The 23,138-nt window shown below is 42.0% G+C and overlaps 1 protein-coding gene across 3 annotated transcripts in view; it reads right to left on the bottom strand.

Moving 5' to 3' along the window:
* Window positions 1-23,138, bottom strand: part of MEIS1 (Meis homeobox 1) — a 108,222-nt gene that overhangs the window by 37,186 nt on the left and 47,898 nt on the right. For all 3 annotated transcript variants that reach the window (XM_059467959.1, XM_059467958.1, XM_059467960.1), the window contains exon 8: window positions 13,755-13,900. In XM_059467959.1, the coding sequence (XP_059323942.1) occupies window positions 13,755-13,900 (146 nt within the window). The remainder of the gene's footprint in view (window positions 1-13,754; window positions 13,901-23,138) is intronic.

Genomic DNA, 23,138 nt, shown 5'->3' with positions numbered 1-23,138 from the left:
AATATATCTCCCTAAGGTGCTGACAGAGAGTTGGGCGCCCAGCACATCTCTGCTGCATCAGTGCTGAAGCTGCTTTTCCAGGACTGAAGCTGCTTTTCCAGCCCAGATGCCAAAATAGAAAGGCTGTTGCAGGTCAGGCTATGAGAAGCAGTAAGGATAACTGAACCTCCCTCCAGCATCTGCAGCAATATTAAACAGTGGTGGGGAGCTTGCATGTTGGCTGATGGCTCTATTTCTCCTGCCAGATGAGCCCAAAGTTGCCTCCAACATATTCAAACTCAGTTTTCCTCCTTTTTACCCCTCTGATAATTCACCTCAGTGTTTACTCAATCGTTTTAGGTAGGGGGGAGTGATGAATATTGCTGAGTGCCAGTTTTTTTGGTGCAAGATGAATAACCCCAAGGAGCAACTTACACTGAGTCCCAGGCTCCTGTCAGCCCTATAATTGATGTTGTTTTCACTGTAAGGGGTGGGGACTGGGACACATTAAGGCTCAATAGGGGAAGTAAATGGAGTAAATTGACTCAGCAACTCTGCCTTTTACCACAGCTTCTAATAAGGATAAACTGATTACTGCCAAATGTACTTTAACATCACAGGGAGGGGAGGGAAAATAAATCGATCTGTTCAAACGAAATAAATGCCATACCAGAAGTTTTTTTAGAAGTGAACTTTTATATGCAGAAGCATAGAAGCACATTTTGGCAGTATGCTGCTGCTTCTTTCCGGGTTGCCATTTGCCACTAAACCAAAAAGGAATTTGCAGGCTTAAAATGCATCCTAAAGATGAACACAGCAAAAAGATCTCTACAAAGCCAACCTAGCATTTTTGTAATCTCACTCTCAAATGACTTGGATAACAAAGAAGAACATGGCAATGCTCACACTTTATTTCAAATGCTGACTTTATGTCTGCATCTTTCTCCAGAAACTGAGAGACCGGATGCTCCACTTCTGCGCCAGGCAGTGGGAAAGGCAAGCAGGCAGCAGCCCAAGTTGCCAGGGGTGACTATGGAGCTGACAAGGCCAGGATCCAGCAAAACCCGCCCTGACTGATGACTTCTGGGTTCCTGCTGACCTTTGATCCCTTCTGGTTTGGTTGGGAACAAAAGAGCCTGTTCACCAGGGCCCCTCACAGGTATATTTAACGAAAGCAGCCATTGCCTATATGCTGATTAATGTGTTTGCCTTTCATGCGGCAGGAGGAGGACCACGGCCACCCCATGCTGCTGTGCAGGTAAGCGCCAGCTTACCTAGCTTGTATGTCACACAAAATAAATCGAGGAAATCCACCATGAGGCACATAAAAACAACTACAGCAGGCAAAGACAATTTTTGTCACTGATGCAAGAAGTTGCTGAGACTGGTGATGATGCCATGAGCACTATATCCCTGTGGACCCAAAAATCTGTGGAGAGTTTCTGTCATTAGAGATTTGATGCTGCTCTGACACCAAGGGCCATCAGCAGCTCAAACACGCTGTTGCAAAGATGCTGTCGGCTACAGCAACCATGGAGGATTCTGTCCAACCCTCAGCAGCCACTTTCATTACCGCATATTGTCACCATAGCAATGAAGCTGAATGCGGGCAAATGACAAGGGTCTGTCATCACTCAGCCCTGGCCTGACAGCCCTCAGCACCAGTCGCTCTCATCCAGCCTCAATACACAAATAGGTCCTCAACAGGCCCAAAAGTAATAATCTGCCCCTCCACAAAGTCATCGTTTCACTGGCACTCCCAGTAGCAGTGTGCAGCCCTTATACCCCCTGAAGATGGTTCTGCTTTATTCCACAGTGAGTTTTCATGCTTTAGGGAAAAGTTGGAAAAGAGAGAGGCAGTGGTACCCAAACATCAAATATCAGAGATAGCCAAGGGAAAAAGAAAAAGGGGGCGGGGGGGGGAATCTATTGAACAAATGGAAGTAAAACATGAAAATTAATGTTTGAGAGGAAAACAACAACACTTCCTATGTAGTGGCTTCAGCAAGGAATAGCAGTGGTACTGACAAAGTCTAAAGCTCCTTCCTAATATTAAACATGGCAGTTGTATATAAAATGCATCCGCTGCTCCCTTCACAGAAACAGGTGTTTGGGGTGAAGTCAGGATAACTGGCAAGGTATGCTGGGCTGTCACCGACAGCGAGCACGGCCAACACACTGCTCTGCCTTCACGCCAACACCAAAATCAGGGTCCCAGCTATTTTCACGCTCTTCCTGCCAGAGATGCCACAAAGAGACAATTAACTTGTTCTACTTCCCTGCTGCCTGGGTGGAAGTACAGCAAGAAATGACAGAAATAAGAGATGGCAAGCACTAGCTCATCTAGAGCTTGTCTGCTGCTTGGATTAATCATACATCTCTATTTCAGAAGAATTTCTATGTGGCGTCAGTTCTTACTCATCCTGCCCATGCAAACTCATCCCTTCTAATTGCAGCACGTGGGGAAGATGGTGAGAAAGATCCATCTTGGTGGTTACCTTACTTAGCTCATCTTGACCACGCACTTTTGATCTTACTTTGTGTTTAGTCATACAGAATACCCAATTTAACAGCAGCCTTGTGCTACCGTGCCAGCCCTCTCACCATTTCAAAAGATGCCTTTGAATGATATTTAATTTAGGCTTGCTTACATGCTACATTTGCTAGTGAACACATTGGCTATGTGGCTCTTATTTAACACGATCACTGTCCCCCCATAGTGTGCAACACGCTCGCCGGTCTGCAGCAGCCCTGGAAAGACAATTCACTGTTCAAACATTTTTTAAACCTGATTTACCGTTCCAGAGAAACAACTCTGCAACTAATCTTCCAGGACAAATGTAATGCCGAAGAGCAACTAAACTGAAACGTATAAATTCCATATATACTTAAAAATATCATTGTCTGTAATTTAATATAACAATATTTCTAGGCCTATAACCTTGCACGCAGAGGCAATTTCCCAAGCATTAATACTTAAATGGGTCATATGCACCACATCTGTCATTCTGTCCTGAAGTCTATGAGGCACAACCAAGACTCTGCAAGCCTATTGATTTTTCTAGCATTTGCTTTAATTTACTTAACCATTGAGAAATCCATCAGTACATAAAGGGCAACTGTCCATTACTGCCTCATTTGCAGACATTCTTTCCCCTCTTTTTTTTTTTTTCTTTTTTTGGTAAATATTTCCCTTTAAATCGCTGTGTGTTTACAGTGCAAAAATGAAATCCGGAAAGCGCTCACACCTGTTTCTGTTCAGTAACTGCTGCACTGAGGTATATGTAATGTGCTTAAAGATAGAATAAATATCTAGACATTATTACATCTGTGTGCAAAGGGTGGTAAATTAGATCCTAATTACATTAACAGGGATTCTGCCTCCCAGCTTAAATTTTACATGAGCACTCTGTAAAAATCCAAAAGCTCTGCTGTGGTTTCTTTACGAGCTGGTGATTACAGCTACTTCCTATGCGGTCACTAAATATTCTGTTTACAAATAAATGAAGAAGCCTTGAGCCAACTTGCCAGGGTAATAATCTGTGTTTTTATTTTTTTTTTTCCCCAGCAAACCTTTACCACATACGCATGGCAACAATCAGAAGCCCCGGCTTCATCTAATTACTCTATCACATAATTTCACAAATTGCCTTTTCACTGGGGAGCCAAGTGCAAAACACGCTCACAGTGGGATTTCAGGCAGCAGCTTTCATTTACTACTCATTTCTTGTTAAATTAAACACAAAAACACCAGTTGTGTGAAAGAAGTCAAAAAGAATGCTTGCAAATGAGCCAGACAAGTGTATCTTATATTTATACCATTTGCACAAAATAGCTCATTGGCAAGCTGGATTTTTAACGGCACCATTAACATCTTTAACCCTTTTAAGGCCTGGCATGAGGCTGGTAACTGGATCATTCTGACCAAACTCAGCCCAGCACAACAGGACCAGGCAGTGCATCAGCCTTATCCTTTTGTTCATAACTGGGAAGAGGGGCAGCATGCCCCAACTCTGCCTCCATGTAAACCCTCTAGTTTACCAGGAGTTAGAGGACAAAACTGATTCCATGAATTTCTGGGTATTATACACACCTAATGCAAGGGAGGGAACAATCCCAGAAATAAATCAAGTGGGATTTGTAAGCGCAGTTTCGCTTTCATCCAGGACAGCCCTCCAAGGTGTGGGGTACCAGTGAGACTTAGGGGCACAGAGACCAGGAGGACCAGACCCCTGCTAATTATCTGAGAGTTAACAAGGCAGGATTGCAAGCTGCCACCAAGGAACACAAATTATTTTGAAAATAATTGCATCCAGTGTACCATCGCTGGTGGAAGTGAACCAGAGGTTACACAGCTCTAAAATGACATTTTGTACATCAACAAGTACAAAACTAAAACACGACCATTAGTAATTAAAGCTGCTCCTTTTGTAGCACCAAAGCCAGTAGGTCAGGTACCATTTTACATCAGAAACCAGCCTTGATGGCTGCAGATTTGCCAACAATATCTACACAGGGAGAAAAAAAAAACATTAGCAGCAGCTGTCTGTATGCCTCCACATTGAAAATCCTATTCATACAGACAGGTGGAGTAATTTAAAAGCCAATGTGGTGCAATTTTGATGCGAGTAATGCCACTGTTTACTAAAATGCCACCATTACTGCTGTTTATGAAAACATTACTAAAATTGCATTTTATTCATAAGAATCCTAATGTTTGGGTTATTACCAGTTTCAAAATTATTCCGACCCCAACTGCATCTTATGGCCCTCTGGGGTTTACAACCTGCTGCACTGACAGACCCATGCTCAGGCTTCAGCAATGAAATCAAGGGTTTATCCTCTCTGCCTTTCCCACACAAGCACAGTGCCATTCCTGTATCAGCACAAAATCCACAGCAAATAAGCGGAGTTCTGCCAGTGAAACTATTAACTAGCCAGATTGTCTAATAATGGCATTTACCTTTCCAAAAGTATCATTAGAAACCCCAAAAGCTCTGTCTGACATGAATAAGGATGGCCTAGGAAGATGAGTTTCACTTCAAAGCTGACTTTAGAGCAATCAACAGAGCAAGGCACCCAAGGCAAAGTCCCATAATTTTCTTTCTGAGTTCAAAAACAGATCCTGGAAAACATCTTTATATCATGAGCTGCCCCTTGGTTTTACTGATGTGACTGAAGTGACCACTTTAGTGTCACTAACATGACTACCTTGCTTTTTGGATCACTGGGACAGAAGATCCATTGTGAGAAAGTTTTGTTGTAGTCAGGTTTCTTTTTAAGTATTTCCAAATGTTTAATGCTGTACAGGTTAGATTAGAAGGGGCCAATTAGTAGCCAAGAAAAGAATATTCATAATATATCTAAAATCTGAGAAGTATTTTCTGGGCAGAAGTTTCTGCTTCATAAAGCAAAAGATGAAGTGGTAAGGCTCCTAGACCTTGCCTTATTAAAATGATGGCCCACCACTGAAGTGAAACGAGCACTCCACTAAATACTCTGGGTCTAAATCAGGCAATGATGCAAAAGCGAGGTAAATTAGATAACTACATATTAACTTAAACTCTTTTCTGGCTACTTACCTTCTCTGTACACATATATTTAGCACTGCTGTAGCTTAGAGGGTGAGAAGCAAGAAGTACCATGATGACTCATCAATAAGATAAGATTGGTTGGACTTGATAATCTTAAAGGTCTTTTCCAACCTTAAAAATTCTATGAATACATTTGTTCCATGAATAATGACTCCATGAATATTGAAAATTGGATTTTCAGCTGAGCATTTGGTTGGAAAGGATGGCCTTACCCATGGAAAATTTCAACTTACACCATCAAAAAAAAAGGTTCCCTTCCAAAGGAACATTTTTCTCTGGGTAATTTTGATGGGCAAACAGCAAACATAAGTACTTAATATTAGGAATTAGAATCTCTTGAATAAGTGCAACAAGTAAAAGCATGTAAGCTGTAACAGTGCAGACTCTGTGTAGCTGAAGGTAAATGCAGGAAAAAGGAAACAAAACTTTTTTAAAATGGGTAAAAAACCAAGTCACTTCTCATGCCTCTTTGGAATAACAAAAAGACTATAGTCACCACAATATCACTGCTTTGATTTATCTAGACAAGGGTTAAGTTCACACAAACAGATGTAGGATAGTGTATGCCAAAGCAAGGGAATGCATCTTACACAACTTGATGTACCACTTCCAAATGTGACCCTATTTGAAAGGCAGCTTATCTTACACCACAGATTAACACATCACATCAGATATGCGCCCAACTGGTTTGGTGCCTCATATTTTGGCACTTTACCTGATCTGATTCAGTCATTTGCTACACACTGGCATTCTGTGAAACTGCTTCAAGAGTAAGATTTCCAGTAAAAAATTAACACTGGTGCTTACACACATAAGCATATCTGAGAATCAACATAGGCTCTTTTGTAGCAACTGTGTTAGAGGACAAGCTAAATAAACAACTAATAATGAGCAAGCCCATTAATTTATCCTCATTTCCTGCTCACCCACTGCTTGCCAAGATACTGTTGCTGCCTTTAATGCACTTCATAGTGCAAACTATTTGCCAAAATATTTCCACGGATACTTCCAGATTTAAAAACTGGTGACCAAACTTCTTCCCTCCCTCTCTGTCCCCCTTCCAAAGGTGATACTTGAGTTTTGTACATCTGCTTTCACTGCAGAAGGACAGTGCATCGTGTAACACATTGCTGTGTCTTGACTGGAGGAGGCTAATTTAAAAAATGAAGCTGCACGCAAAATATCACAGCTGCAAATATAAAAAGAAAGGAGAGGGTGGAGAAAAAAGCAAAGCATCTACTGCTGACTTAAAAATTCTTATTACTGCAAACATTCTTGCTGGTTAACTCATTTCCGAGAATATTTATGCAAACAAAAGGAGTTCTAGTACAACCAGAGCAAGTGTAATTTAGCATCTGAATTAATGTTTATCATGTTTCAACTTTTCAGTATTCCCTTGCTTCTACTCAGATGTGAAATTCTGCTCGTGTCGAAATACTAATGTGTTTCAGCAGCTTCAAAATAATTCAAATTCTTTAATGTGCTAGTGGCTTCCACATTGGCACAATAGTGCCTCCAAGCTAGAAACTGCGGGAAACTGGGGAAAAGGCAGGATAGTCCTTTGGGAACAGACACACACACACACACACACACACACCCACACACACTCTCTCTCTCTCTCTCTCTAAAATCTTGTTGAGTCTGGTTATTGGCTACCTTCTAATTTCCACCAAAATACTTCCCTGGATCACTGCCATTCCCAAGACCTGTGAGGAGCCCTGATGAGATGCCACATACCCTGTAGTTTACCCATTACGGCTGTCTTCAATAGAAGTGGAGCAAAATCACAGGTGTTAAAAAAACAGATGCTGTAACTACACCACACTTCTGAATGTGAGAAGAGTCTAAGTAAATAATCTGTTTTCCTAACTAACTGACTAAAGCATCCTCTATTTTTCCTTTCTGTTCTAAAACCAAAGTTATGTAGGACAGCCCAGCACTGACAACTTAAATGATCTACAAGACAGTGCATGAGACATGCTCTTTCCAAGAAATCATGAAACTGGAGCAACAGCAGCATTGCCAAGGGTATCACCCAAAATCCAACAGTTTCCTTTTAAAACAGCAAATTTTCCCTCATGCTAGAAAATGGACCAGTTCTTGGAAGCTGGGCAGCAGGTCAGAGCCACAGATTTGATGACAACTGAAGAAAATGCTGGAGGTTTCAACAGTCACTGTCCTCCATAAAACTCTGAAGGGTTAAGAAGTTAATTCAAACACAGCTACCTAAATCCTCTTTGTCCTCCTTTCTGGAGCTCTCAACTCAATTGGGACAGAGCCTCAGAACAATTACGTTCTCCCACAAAAACATTCTGCATTTTCTGCCATTGAAGAAGACTGCCACAGCACCTCCCTCAGCAGAAGGGAGCTGAGGACCTTCCTTGTGGGTTTCTTACACCAGCCTAAGCTAGACACTTTTGTTGGTTGTCCTGACAGATCTTCCTGCTGCCAGGAGCAGGAAAACCCCGGCTCCCACCTTCCCAGTCAAGGGGATGGCGGTGCATGAGTGACTCAAGACAAGCTAAAAAGCCTGGCTTTTCCCAGGAATTTGGGACAGCTGGCACTGAGAAGTCTTGCAGATGTGGAAGAAAGCTTTTTACAGCTTTGTCCACAATGAAATCAAGTCAAAGAGGAGACTTGCGTATTTGGGATAAAATGGGAGGACACCCCCGCCCGTTCTGAGTCTGATATATGGAAACCTGACCCCTGTTACGCAGATGAGCTCCAGGAGCCCTCCGGCATTTTGCAGAGCAAGTACCAGTTGGTGCAGGATGGAGAGTCACTGCAAGCTGCACTTTTTAGGTGGGAGGAGGGAAGGGCTGTTATTTTGTTTTAATGCTTCAAATTCTCTCAAGAGAAGAACAAAGAAAACTTGGTTTAGCCAAGCATTCCCCCCTTTTCATGTTTTCAGTACCCTAAGTTTTGTACCCATCTGCCCTTTCACTATACTCCTTTCCAAAACCAGGCAAGCATCCCACATGGGAGTAGGGGCAGGCAGCCAAATTAACCCCATGCTTCTCCCAAGGCAAAATCTCATAACTATGGAGGGATGAGAAAAGACATGAAATCGACTTGTTTTGACTTTAAAGACTTTTTGGACTTTATTTTAGCCAGTAAAATATTAATATAAAAAGAAAACTTACAGAATTAAATGGCATAAGTTTTCTATCACAACAACATCCTTGAAGTGATGGGGACTGTTTTCCTCCACTAGATTCAAATTATCTACTTCCAGTAAATTCTTTTAAAAAATAACAGCTTTACTAAATAGATTGCATATTGCTTATTTTTAATTTTTTTGTTTCATATCATGGCATCAAGTAATCAATAAAGGTTAAAAATACATATACATAATAGAAAAAATCCTTTCACTTTAAAGCCAACACATTTCAGCCATGTCTTTTACTTTCTGCTCAGTCTCTCCTTTCAGTAAGATTTAACCACTTAAGGAAATTGTTTTAAAAGCAGTTAAAAATAATGATTAAATTATGGGATTTACATGAAAGAAATCCTCAGCCCATTCATTTTTTTTTTTAAATCATGGCAATTTGTTTTTTAAAAGGTGTTTGAAGTCCTCGAATCTACCTCTTGGCACCATTAAAAGGGAGTAGTTTATAATCCCCTAATGTGCTTAAATAAAGCCTTCAATAGTTTAAATTGTTATTAAACATCTTTTGGGATTATAATTTTATGGCTTTTTTTTGCCTGATTAGATGATGAATGTGAAGATCATCAAATGCTCATCATATAACAAACCAATTACACTGTATAATCCCCAAAATGAGGTTTGAATCCCAACATTTTAAATTAAGCTGGATTTAAAGGATGCAGAGTATTCGCAATAAGTAAAAACACTTGAAAAGAACACCCCACAAACTCCCTTCTCCTAGTTTTGAACAAAAAGTTATTTATATCAATTCTAAGTACCAATAATACCATTGCTGGGACAAAAGCCTAGGATGGGCTGAAGCAGAAACTAACTCTGTTGCCACAATTAAATTTACACAGATTTAACTGTAAGCAAGATTATTTTTTAATTCCCCTCCCCCAAGCTTCTCCCTTATTTCACTGAGGGATGTACATTACAGTGAGGAGATATGCTTGAAAAATTTGGGAGGATAGATGACCCCTGAGTGTTAAGTGATCAAGGAAAAATATAAAAAAAAATTTTAGAAGTCTAAAAGGCCTGTAAAACATTGCTGGGCTGCAACACACCCTGAATTTATCCTTAGGGTGACTTTCTAAAGCAAAGCACAGAACTGGTTTGCCTCAGTCCCTCATCCAGACCCTGCCATGGCATTTAATGCTCGTCTGATGTCACTCCACTTCTCAATTTTGACTCAACTTTAGCAGTTCTTCACCAAATTATTATTCTTATTTTATTTTTTCTTTTGTTCTAGACAGTAACTAGCTTCCATCTCAAATTTATAGCAAAATCCTAAAACCAGATTTCATAAACCTCCAAATTCATGAGATGGTGTCATAAACTACCATGAAAAATTTTGACAAGCTCCACAACTACATTTTGCCCAACTAACAGCCCACCTGAGCAGCTCTTCCAACCCAGATGTTTAAGCAAAATTAAATCAGAACATCAAAGAGTTAAAAAAATATCCAGCAAGTGTGAGTCTGGTCAGCACTTTAGCAATTGTTTTAGCTGATTGTTTTTATTGTTATTATTCCAAGAGGAGAAAAAAAGGGCAATTTGGATGAATTTATCCCCTGATTTATCCCTTGAGAAGCTTCAGAGCATACTGCCTGCATCTGCAGAGGACAGTGCTTGGCTACCCTTTGGGCATATGTCAACTCAGTTCTGCACATCAGTCAAAATACTGGGGGAGGGGGGGTGGTGCTGGAGCCTGACACTGAGTGGGAACTCCTGCCCAAACACTTCGGCATCCGGAGAGAAAAAAATTAATTTCCTCCTGAGCATGAAACAAGAACTAGGGGACAAACCTTCGGAAATGAAGTCAGTACACAGAGGAAGACTTAAAGCTCTTGGAGATGGAATAACTGCATAGAAGGAACTAACCCAACCTATCCACTTTTGAAAGGCTATAATTGTCCAATATTTATTTTAGGTCTTTCCAACCAATAATTATTAGCATGACAGACATAGCACTTACTGTCTATTTTATTTAATTCCATGCCACTGATGTGTATTAATATTACAACTGTGAAAAAATCTCCTGCTTTTGAAAAGGAGGACTCCCAACTAACACCTCAGTTAGGAAGCACCAATGGTCAATGGGATGACGGATTTTGCACTTAACTGCTGCTCATTTCTTCTCTGTGATTTTTCAGATAGCAAAGTGAAGGCAGGTAAAGTGCTAGGGGCAAAAGAGAGGTATCACCAGTCATGACATATCCCCTGCCTAAACAGAACCACCCCTCTGTCTTTCCTCACCTCTCACTTTATGGAGGACCTGGTGTTCACCCTACAGAAGACCAAATCCACTGATAATTAAATGGATAAATAAATAAATAAACAAACTGTATGGGATCTCTGGTTTCCTCAGGATGATCTCCCTCCTGCAGCAAGGACATCAGGTGGGGACACCACCTATACCATTGTGCAGTGTTATAAGAGCAGCCATGAAGCCCAGATGCCCTCAAAAATGAACAGGAGTTTTAATTCCTTCAGTCTCTCCCCCCACTACTCCTCAGCTCTTATCACAGCCATTTTTTGGGCCTGGGTATGTTTTCGTGTTTTTTGCACCTCAAGCAGCCTATGAACATGCTCTGCTGCTCCAGTGCTTGGAAGAGCCTACAATGTTCTTCAGACATGTTTTAATTCAAGGAAACTGTCCAAGATCCTACTTACGGTGTGTTTCAAGGTCCTGCCTGGAGGTCAGACTGGATAAACCAATTTTGTTTTACTGAACTGATCAGATAAATCTGAATCTACCATGCTGCCCTGTAAAAAAACTGCATGCTTCACATGGCTGGGGATGCACCGGGGATGCACCGGGGACGGTGGATTTTTAAAGCAAGCTTTAGCTCAGTATTACAAGATAGAAAATGCAGCATTGCACAGGTCCTCGAGGGAATGGTTCTTTCTGTATTTGAGTCTTCCAGAAGCAGAGACCACCTTACAAGCAGATGTCCAGATATTGTCTCCCAGGGGCTGCTAGGAGCCTGGAGCAAGCTCAGTAGGCACTCTCCTCTTTTGAACACTATTACCACACAGGAGAAGAGCGAAAAGCCACTAAAACCCTGCACCTAACACAGGTGAAACAGCGAGGGGGTCTGTTCAATCTGTTCCCTGGTCCTGAGACTAAGCATGAAATTAGCTGCAGGGTCAGGTCAAGCTCATGTAGTTAAATGCTCTACACAGGGCGGCTCCCACCACAAAGGCTTTTTAGAGACACCCTGTAGCCTTCTGCCATATTCCCAGGAAGGCATTTGGAATGCCCAGGCTAAGAGTGCACTGAAGACTGCTCAGTTTGCCAGTATTGACCTTTGTGTTCCTGTGCTCAGATTTAGGTGATGCTTTATTTACTGGCACAAACACAAAAACAGGCCACTTTCAGGAAAAAAATATTTATAGTACTTAATTTGCAATTCCTCACGGGAAACTACAAGAACTGACAAGCAGTTGTTCAGTGTTCCCTGGTGTGCCTTGTCCTGACTGCAGAGCTCCCAGGGCCTCCCCTGACTCCTGAACCTAAGAGTACCTAACAGGTACATCAGGCTGGTGTGAGCACTGCTGCTGGCACAGCACCCATGGACTGCTCTGGGGGTGGATGTCCTTAACCTCACATCTACCTGCAGAAAGATACCAGGTGTCAACTCATCTTGGGTGAGGACCTACAAAGGAGGAGCTATCACCACCAAAGGGACCTCCGCCTTTGGGAAGCGATGAACACACCAGACAGGGCTGAGGACCTGGCAAAGCTAGGGCATGGCTGACATGGAGTCTGCCAGAGAGATTAACCTGGAGATATCTGAGGCCCTCTCTGGCCTCCAAGGAGCAGGGCTCCAACATGAAGGTTCATTCATAGCAACCCAGGAGCGCACAGGACAGGATTCCCTGCCTGATCCCCGTGCTGACAAGAGTCATGGCAGATATCTGGTTTCTTGGCTCAGCAGCGGATGGAGGGCTGATGTGCATGAGCACTTCCTCCTCTTTAGGAGTACACCCTTGGCACAGCTCCCACCAGGGCTGGGCAAGCTGGCCAGCTTCTAGTTTCATCCTGACCCTAGCTACAGGCAGGGGAGAGTCAGCTACAGGGTTAGAGGCAGGGGCCCTTCTTCACCACCACCTGCAGACACCCTAGCAGCCCTTTCCTGACCCTTATCCTCCTGGCACAGAAAGGCTGAGGCAAAAAACCTGGGGCTCAAAGCCCAGATCCCCACGGTGGATAAAAACACAGTAACAGATCACCATAATTTCATGAAGAAGGAGAATGGCATTAGAAACATTTTTCTAGTGGCTAATGTTTGAAGGTGTGGTGTGTATTATAAAGCCTTGAGAGCAGCTGCAGCATCCAGTTTAACCCCACACACCTGTACAGAGCTTTGATTTCTAATCCCAGGAATAAATAACCCCATACAGGTAGCTGTGGCAACAGAAATAACTGCGCATACCCCCACCACTTCCTAACATTAAATACAGGTAACTTACACTCTGGGAATGAGAATGTCTCAAAGAAAAAAATTATACTTTGCTATTAAACCAGATACATTCAGACCTTTCATCATGAAGCTTCTGATGATCTCTGACAAACATCTGAATAAGGTCTTTGTTTGCTTTTGGCTTTGTGTTTTAATCTCCCCAATTGTTTTCTGCAATTCTCTGGAGCATAGAACCAGGGGCCAAATGCTGCTCTGTGCTCCAATGCAGTGATACCCACTGCAAAGCAGGACAGGTCTGTAAGGTTGTGTTCATATAAGCTTTAAGTAAAAATCACATTTGGCAGTGATGTCCCCTTAACAATTGTGTCTCAAACAAACAAATCTAAAAACAACACACACACAAAAAAACCCCATACCATAAAAACATACGCTCTATGCTCTTCCCCTGGCATCTAGCAAATGAGGCAACAACAACAACTCTGCTCAGAAAAGTCCCTCTACTGCCTGGCAGCAACATCATATGTATTTTTTGCTTTCTATGACTACTACAACTATGACATTATCCATGTTTTATTTTTCATATGTGATCTAGAGTTCACTTACTGTTAGATGCTGGAACAGCCATGCCCTCATGATATTTGTGGCTACTTTGGGAAAGATGCCACGCTTTTTATGTCGCTTTTTGTCCTTATCTGGATCATCATCATCACCTGTGCTGGGGGAAGCTACACTGTTGTCCAAGCCGTCACCTGTAAATATAGTGAATCAAATTTTGACTTATGCTACCTTTATATACTTCAGCCGAAGCCTGGCTTTGGGTATAAACTGCATGAATATTTAAATGAGGTATAAATTCTTTAACAATGTAATTCACCAGGGGTTGAGGGGATGGGGGAAGGGGGGGGAAGAGACATGGGGAGAGGGAGGGGCTCAGAAATGTGTTAGCCCCATGCCGGTTTATCTTGAAGGACAGTGTGGCCATCTCCGCCATTGTAACCCAGAACAAAAAGTGCTTACAAATTATAAAAAATATTTGCAAGCATCCAACTTGCAAAGGTGGAAATGCTGGCTCTTCTTCACACTAGGTCACTTCCCAAAGATTCATCCCAATCAGCTACTTTGGCTGAGCTGACAATTAGGAAAGCATCAAGGGTATTCTGGGATGGAGATCATGACATGTGTGAAGCTGGGTGCCTCATCCCACCCTGGGGTGTGAAAAGTGGGGTGAATGCAGCTCCCTTGCAACATCATATGCTCTCAGCAAATTCAGAAAAAAACCCAGATTACTGAGGCATTGCTTATGTTATCTCTTTTACAGATGTTGGACTTCCCCTGATTCTTTGATAGGAGGTGGGTAGCTAACTGGGTCCCCTCTTCCCAGCCCCAGCCAAAAGAAATTCAAAGGGGGATAAGCAGGCACAAATTTGACATACACCATTAGGAATTAACACCCTGCTTTGTGCCAGTGTGCCATATTTGTAATAGGTGTCTGCTTCTGTGAAACAATCACTGATCCAGAATGAATTTCCTTAACGCAGAGAAGGTCTCAGACAGCTCTCATCACATTAGCAACACGTCTGTGGGAGGATGCCACTGTGCAACAGCCCGCCTGGGTCTGGGCTGATGGCTTAGCGGCCAAGGGAAAACAAAAGTTGCAGTGCCTAGCAGTTTGCATGCAATTTCTGTTGCAAACACTGAAAGCAGTTTATAAACAAGCCCACAGAGCAAAGAAGTCTTTGTGTTGAATGCATGTGGACTGAACAACATATCCTGGCTTCCAAAGACACTGTATTTGTAGCAACACGGAGCTGTGATGTTATTAGGCAAGTGTTTTTTGCACCCCTGGGCAAGAATGATGAAGAAAGTAATCTCAGTTTGGCTGAATAAAAACTATCTCTGTTAGGGATAGAAATAAAATATATTTTAAAAAAAGGGATGCAGACTGTCATGATTTCAGCAGCTTTCAGCACCAAAAAAAAAAGCTATTATTAGTGCTATATTCTTAGCGTGGCAAATTTATAATTGTCCTTATGACTTGGCCTGTGTCTTTAATGAAACTGTAACCTTGGGTAGTTACAGACAAACACAAGATTTTTATGAAGAAATTAGATATCCAACAAATTCTTTGAAAGCCCAGTACGTAAAAAAAGGCTTTTATACAGAGAAGCAATTCACCATATAAAATAATAATTCATAAAAGAAACATGAGCAAAGGAAACAACTCAACAGCATTTAAAATTCCACGGGCTAATCTACTTTCTGTCTGCAAGAGGCAAACAAGGAAAAGAAAAGTATTACGCATTCATTGATTAAAAATGAAAAGCTTCTAACCTAATGACACTGCCTTTCACCACCTCCCTGCCATTGTCCACCCACCCTCTCTCCCCACCCCATTTTTTTAAAAATATACTCATTTCAAACCCCCTTCAGATTAATTTAGCAGGCATTGCCTCATGCCTGATGGGAGGAGGACTCATTGATAATTTATGGAAATATCTACTATAATCCAAGGGAGATGACTTTTTTTCCAGCTTTGTGCATCAATAGATAATCAAGGCCTTCAAGCAGCCTTAGCTTCCCATTACCTCGGGCAAAAGAATTCCTGAAAGCATGCCTCCAGGGCACCTGAATTATATCCTCCATTAGGGGAGGAAAAGCTTTCTGCATTCCACCTATAACACTCCCCAGAACCTTTCCTGTTTATTTCTGCTGTATGAAAGCAGAAGCATTAGGAACAGGATTTTTTAAGTGAAGACTTATGTAGATACAATGGAGAAACCTTTCAAGCGCGAGCCAGATCACCTCCTTCAATCCCGGGCAGTGACCTATCCCAAATAAAAGGTTTCTGTTACATCATTAGCTCAAGCCAAAAACAGCCTTGGCTTAATGCATAGTTTGTTCTTCCTACTGTTTTTAGGCAAATACTGCTACTTTACTCCCATCTGGGAGGGAAATTACACTGCTGGGCTGTAATCTAAGACAAGATTTTCATTGGAAGCAAATGCTTTCAATCCAGTGTAAATACTGGTGTATGTTCAGAAAAGCCTAAAACAATAAACCCTGGCCTCGACCGACACAAGTTAGAGAAAGTGAAAAGCAGTGAGGGGATAAGAAAGCACCCGGCTATCCTTGGAGCAAAGGCTTCAGTAGACTTCTGTAAATTGTTTAACCTCTTCCACTTTTTTTAAATGGAAAATTGATCCCGTAAAGACTGAAACCACAGAGAGAAGTCTAAATGGTCAATTGTGGATTTTAGTATTTCCATCTACTTTGCAACTCGATACACTCACCTCTGTGAGGTCTCCAGAGATTTCCCCCTCCTTTTCTTTTTCCCTCCCTCTTTTCCTCCTTTTAAAGATCACTAAACAAACTTGAAGCACCACTGACCAGCCACACGGTAGCAGCTACGAATTGCATTTGTAAAATGTCGGTGGCAACTCTGCTCCTGAAGTTGACTTCTCCTGCCGCCAAATGAAGGCGAACTGAAAAGGTGGAAATAATCATAGAAATGATGCTAGTCCATAAACAAGCTTACAGCCTCATTAGTATAGCGGGAGGCTCCGCTGGGTGATTTATGCTTGTTTTGCTGATGCCATGAGGAAATGCCATAGGGCAACTTTAGCCAGCTGCTAATGGTTTCTGACAGCTTCTTAGCAACTAGTGCAAGCAACGCTGTGGCGTTTGCTAGTGACAGAAACCGAAAATGTCATATTATCTGCCCATGTGTCACGAAGTCCGTGTGGCAATTAACTAGTAGGCCAGTGACTGAGGGGCCACAGGCTCTTCAGAATGGCCCATGGCTATTTGGGGTCAAAGCGGGCGCAGCGTTCGCCTTTATGCTGCACATATGTGTGGGTGTGTGCATGATCCCCATCGAGCTCCCTCTGCCCTGCTCCCCGATCAGTTTGGTCCATGCAGATCCTTTGTCCATGGAGAAATTCCGTCTCACTTTCTCTTTAGGCATGGCGTGACATTATCAGAGGAACTGCAAGTAATCTGTCTTGATATGATGGTTGGAAATGGCACTTTAATTGGCAATACCTGATTCCCTGGTTTTGAGTGCTGGATCCGAAGGTGCTAGCTGTTTTTCTGCTCGCTCGCAAATTAGTCTAAAAGGATTTAAGATCACTGAAGCAGACTCGTTGCCTGTCAAATTGCTGGGAGCACAGCAACTCTGCACAGCAACTAGATGCTATTTTAAAAAAAAAAAGCAAACGCAGAGCCTGTAAGGAGCAGAAGGAGAGCCCAGACTCCGCACGCCCGTTCCCTGGCGAGCAGAACCAGGCGCTATATGTCAAACTGTCAAACCTTTCACCATGGCCGTTTGCCCTTTCAAATAATATTTAAGAATTGTTTTTACACAATTTTTTATAGGCCATGGTCTAGTGAAAGAGGCCAACCAACAGAGAAAGGAATTTGTACTACAATTCGTCCATGGACGATTTCTTGACAGACCCGGGCCAATCCCCACGGAGCAAGGCAGGTGACCTGTGGCAGCTCCCTGGCTGTTGGGGAGCTCCGATTTCAAACGCCCTCAACTCCAGCATCCCAGAGTTGCCTATTTAAGCACACCCAGGCATTTAGGCTGTGCTATCTTGTTCCATTCAAGAAGGGATAAAGCAGCATTTATCGTATTCAGTCCTGCTGAATGGCTCAGACTGGCCATGCCAGCAGGGGCTCCTCTCACTGCGTTCCCCTCTCCACTGTCACCGTGCCTTACAACCTCCTTTCCCCTCCCACTCCCCCAAAAATCAGAGGCAGAAGCAGCAAAGGGCAAGCGACTTTATAGCAGCCCCTCAAGTGGGTAATGCTCTCTTTGTCCCGGATGATATGTTATAAACCTTTGTTGACAAAATAGGTGCTTCCGGAGAGCAACTTGGCACAGGCACTTGCCTTCAGCAGCCATGGTCGTGGCAGGAGTTTACTGGTGATTCAAACTCTCCCTCACTCCCACACCAAACTCCAGGTAAATGTCATCACCCCGCGACACTGGAAAGTCTGGCAGTGTGGCACAGCTGGGCGACTTTCAGCCACTCCAGCTCCCAAATCTACTCTCAAACCTCAACCATCGAGGCTGCCCAGATATGATATAAATATTCCCAATCCCAAGTCATGGAGGTTTCTGAAAGGATGGGAAATTCAGATGTTCTAAAAACTCTAGCCTTTTGCTTGACTACAAAACCCATGCCTCTGCATGGAGCTCTTTAGATGACCATCCTCAAATGATTTTAACGGACCAGAAACTTCAGTATCAAAGTTCCAAATACAGCTTTACTAAAAGTACCTTCACCAGATGTAACAGCTTATTTCTCACTCCACATAGCCCTGTCCTACTATCAAGTCTGCTTCCCATTCCTCTGACAGGACATCTGAAAGGGCTTTTGGGGTCTAGTGTTCAATCTTCTGGGAGAGGGGAAGAGCAGGGCACCGGCTTTGCTGAGGTATACCAAACAATATGATGAACACTTCCAGCTTATACAGCCCAGTTCTACACAGGAATCTAAATACACTGCTTTAAGGAGTTCACAGGAGAAAATGTTAAAGATGTGCACCCAGAAGCCCTAGGAAAGGCCTGGAGCAACTTTTAAGTGGACTGACAAAAAGCTCCTTATGTTCAACTTATTTGTATGTGTCCAAATGTCTCCTGTTAAAAACAGTTTCTGCCTCCTAAAAGAACTTCACAGTTTGCATTTACTTTTGTATTTCATGAGCTAATATAATTTAAATATACACTGTGTTTGGACAAAACCTGTTGACTTCTGTAATAGATTTATAATGCATTCAGTGCTATGAACTGAAACATCTAACATGATGGCCCAGAATTCATGGTCTTTTCAGTATTGTCTTTTTTTTCCCCTAATTCTATCATAATTTTTTGCAATCATTTAAATGCAAGTTCCTCAAATTCCTGCTTCTGGTAGCACGAGAAATCTTAAACTGCCAAAGCTAAGTATTTAACTGCTCGCTGTCCATCCACAGCTCTGTTGGTTCCTTTCTCTTTTAAATATTCCAAGAACCAAAAACTTTTCAGTAACCTTTCCAAGTAAGGGGAAAGGAAGATTCATTAGCTTCAAGCAACATAATATACTAGAGAGATTGTAAGTGGCAAAATTGCTTTCCTTAACCTTTCTTCTGTGTCATATACCAATTTAGAGTAACTCCTGTGATTTCCACAGCTTTACCTGTGTTATCCCTTACAGAAACAAAACTCCAGTTTACCCACACATCCACCATGACAATTTTTTATGGAGCAAACTAGGTTTATGTGTGACATTTTCCTATAAGGTACAAAATTATAAATTCTCAAAAAAAGCAGGTCCACAGATGCAATAAACTTTTCTGTGAAGCAAGAGAGGGAATATGTTCACAGGAAATAGAACAAGGATCATCATTTCAGACCACCAGCTTTGAACAGATTTGGGCAACCAAAGAATGTGGGAATTTCTTTATATGTATATATTTTTCAATTTGTTTCAGACACAACCAACTTGGCACAGGAATGTGGTGAGCAGAAGTCACACCCAAATGACTCTGACATGAGTCAGTGCAGCTATTATTCACGTCCACAAGTACTGAAGGACAAGTTCACCACTCAGGAAGTATCATTCCTCCTTAGAGCAAGGTGGCTAAAAAGGCAAGCTGAGCAGCACAGGGGCTGAGTGCTCAGGTATACCAGGAGAGAGCTGGAAGGCACTGACACAGTCTGTGGGTATGTGCCCAGCTGCTAAACCAAGCTGTACCTATCCATTGAGGAAAAACACAAATTTTAACATTAAAAGGCCATTAAGTTTACAATATTTCCCCAAAACACATAATTTTAAAATTTAAACAGACATGCATATATTGCATATGTAACATTAACTCACTAATGGCTCTCAATCTGCCAATGCCCAAGCAAAGCATGAGAATGGGACTACCAAAAAATGTACTTCAGAAAACATAAAATAACTATGGAATTTCTTTACTGGGAAAAGTATTTTCTATTATTTTGGATCCATGGATTGTCAGATGTGAAGAAGCACCCACTCCTGGAGCTCCTGAGGTCAATGGCAATCACCTCAGCACAGAGTGGCCTACAGAATGCCCAAAAAATAATTTACTATGATGATGTAGCTCTGCTTGTGAATTTGAAAAGTGGTGTTGATGAGGGACCTTTTTTTTTTCATATTCCTTTAGGAGAAAGCCTCCTCAAATATACTTAATAAAAAGTTAATGAGGAACAACAAGGTTGGAAATGAGGATTAGCAAGGAACAAATACCACGTGCCTGAGTATGCACAAATCTCTTAAGGAGATGCAGTGCATGTTTCATGCAAGGATTCAGATCATGACATAAACAGTGGGATGTTGTCAGTCACAGACAGCATCCATATTTACAAGATACTAAAGGACACAGTTGCAAAAATATCCTACACAAATATTCGCAAACAGTGAAACCTGGAAAAGTATAAATTACACTGTGGCATTTCACAAACTTTCAAAGTTTTTTCTTAAATCATTGTATTTTGTTTTTCAGAGACAAGAGCACCTTTTTCTAGGAACTCAACCATTTTTTTTACTTGAATACCCTTCATGCAAGCAATGAGCAAATCAGTTGTCTATGCAAAGAGTAAAAACAGCATTGACAAATAGTGGGGGAAAACCCACAGATTTTACTCATTTCCATTTCTTTGGCAGCTTTTTATAGCTGAAATGAAGGAAACCTCTTCTCTTGCACCAGGAAGCATTTCTTCATGAGGTTCAGAAAACTACGTTATTATGGGTAAGTTGTGCCATATTTCTGGAGCTGTGCATCACCAAATGAAATACTAAAAAGAAAGCAACTCATTGTATGGGAAGCAAACAACTTTCTGCTGCCAGCAACAGAAGTTTACTTTTGAGCAGTTGGAAGCAAATACCCTACAGAAAAGTATGTGGCTAAACAGAAAAACATCCTGCTTTAACCAAGAATGGTAAAAAGCTTAAAAAGTTGGGGAGTTTTTTCTCCTAACCTAAAAGCCACCATGATGGCTCTACAACTTCTTGGGAAAAGCTGCTTTTCCTTTCTTAGTTCAAACACAGGTCTTTTTTATGAAATCTATCCTCTCCAACCTCATCAGGAGAACTAGTCCCATCAGTCGCATTCTCCATGAAAAGTCAACACAACTGAGACACAGGTAGATCCACCACTAGATTCCATCCGACTTACTTCCTTGTAAAGCAGGAGCACAAGAAGCAGCAGGAGCACAGGACAACGCCACCATGGGGGAAATACGCCCAAGTAATGCCCCAAATGGCCATGAGGTCAACTTCTGTAAATCTCTACAGCTCCTTAACAACTGGCTCTATCTTTGTGTTTATCCAGCTCCTAAGACACTTGACTCTTGGACTGAGCACAAGCAGCTATAAGAGGCTCAAAGCTAAGTTCAGAAGCATATTATGTATAAACTAAGGGATGTGTTATCTGTAGAAACAGTTTATTATGTGGAGCATTTAAGTAGGCTTCCTTCCCTAAACACAGCTAAATTGCCTTATGCCCTGCCTACATGCCTACTACAGAGGATGCCTGCTCCAGAGAAGACACTGTAGATTTCCAGTTTTACAACAGAAAATATGAGCCAGAACCTTGACACTGTCCTAATAATTCAAAATGAGGTTGTTCTATCGAAAATAGTTTAGAAAAAATGTTGGGCAAGACAAGACAAAATACTTGGGATTGTTGAACCAAACAAAAGCATTTTACTTTGGGTACTGCAAGACCAATCAGTGCTGGCCCAAGCTGCAGTTTGCACTGCAGGAACTATAGCTCAGATACTGTTTGCCCCAAGTCCTCTTTTGCAGAGCTGGATCCCCTAGGCCACCAGAGTCACCCAGCCATAATGAACAGGAGAAGGTCAGTCTAACTGCAGCTCAGACAAGGATTCATGACCTACCAAACCCACATGAGATATTTTCCATTGGAAGTTGCCATGTGCTTTGTGTCAAGTAAAAAAGTTCTCGTGGATACACAATGTATTTTCTTCTACTGCCATCCACTTTAAAGTAGCATCAAAGCCAAAAAACTTTCGCTGTCCCTAGTCCATCAGTTACATCATTTGACAATAAAAACCAACACACAAATGAAAGAAAACGAACACTGAACTTCACTTTGCATGCCATGGCTGCATCACATACCCTTATTTCCCCACATACAGTGACATATATTGTCACTTTGCAACTGCAAAAGGCAGCTCTAAAAGTGATAATAATAAAATGTCCCCACCTCATCTACCTTTCCCCTTTTGACAGTAACAATATCTCCACTGCCACTGCTAAAAACCAACCATCACGTCATACAGCCTTATAAAGATCCACTTGCTCCAGCAAATAACAGCCCCTGAACCCTGCTGACTGGGCAGCCAGTGAAAAAACATCTGGCTTTAAACCCATGACACAAATTAATTATTTCCTTGTACTTAAAGCAAAAGGAAGATAATTTAGGTTTGTTACGGAGTATTACTCAAAAATCTTCACGAGGCAACCTGGTAATTCCCACTGCGTTACCCTGTATCTCACAGCTATGGAGAAGAGGGCAGGGAAGGGATTTGGCCATGTCCACTCAGAAGAACCTCAACTTCCAGAAGCTGTCTTTGAGGTCCACATGCCTGCTGGCCTAAACTACTGGGCAGAGAGGCTCAGAACGTCAGGGACTTGTGAATCTTCTAGTGCCTGGGCTTCGTATGAATGAGGCAAGAGTTGGATCCAAAACAATTATACTCCTGTTTTCTAAGGAACTATAAGAAACATTTGCAATCATGAACTGAATGGATGGCATTTGGACTACACCATGAATTTCCTCCTCTCATTCTGTCCTAGCTCTTTCTGGGATGCTCAGAAGCAGCCTGCTTTGCCCCTCAAAGACAAAATTTTATGCTACCATGCACATAACAAACTCAGGAAAAACACCTGAATTATAAAACATGCGTCCCTCTACCAGACCTTTCAAGGGAAGGGCATACACAGAATTAAT

Source organism: Ammospiza nelsoni, chromosome 3, assembly GCF_027579445.1.
Source record: "Ammospiza nelsoni isolate bAmmNel1 chromosome 3, bAmmNel1.pri, whole genome shotgun sequence".
Taxonomy (NCBI): Eukaryota; Metazoa; Chordata; class Aves; order Passeriformes; family Passerellidae; genus Ammospiza; species Ammospiza nelsoni.
Note: the sequence above shows the minus strand (reverse complement) of the source record. Positions and strands in the feature narration are given on the sequence as shown.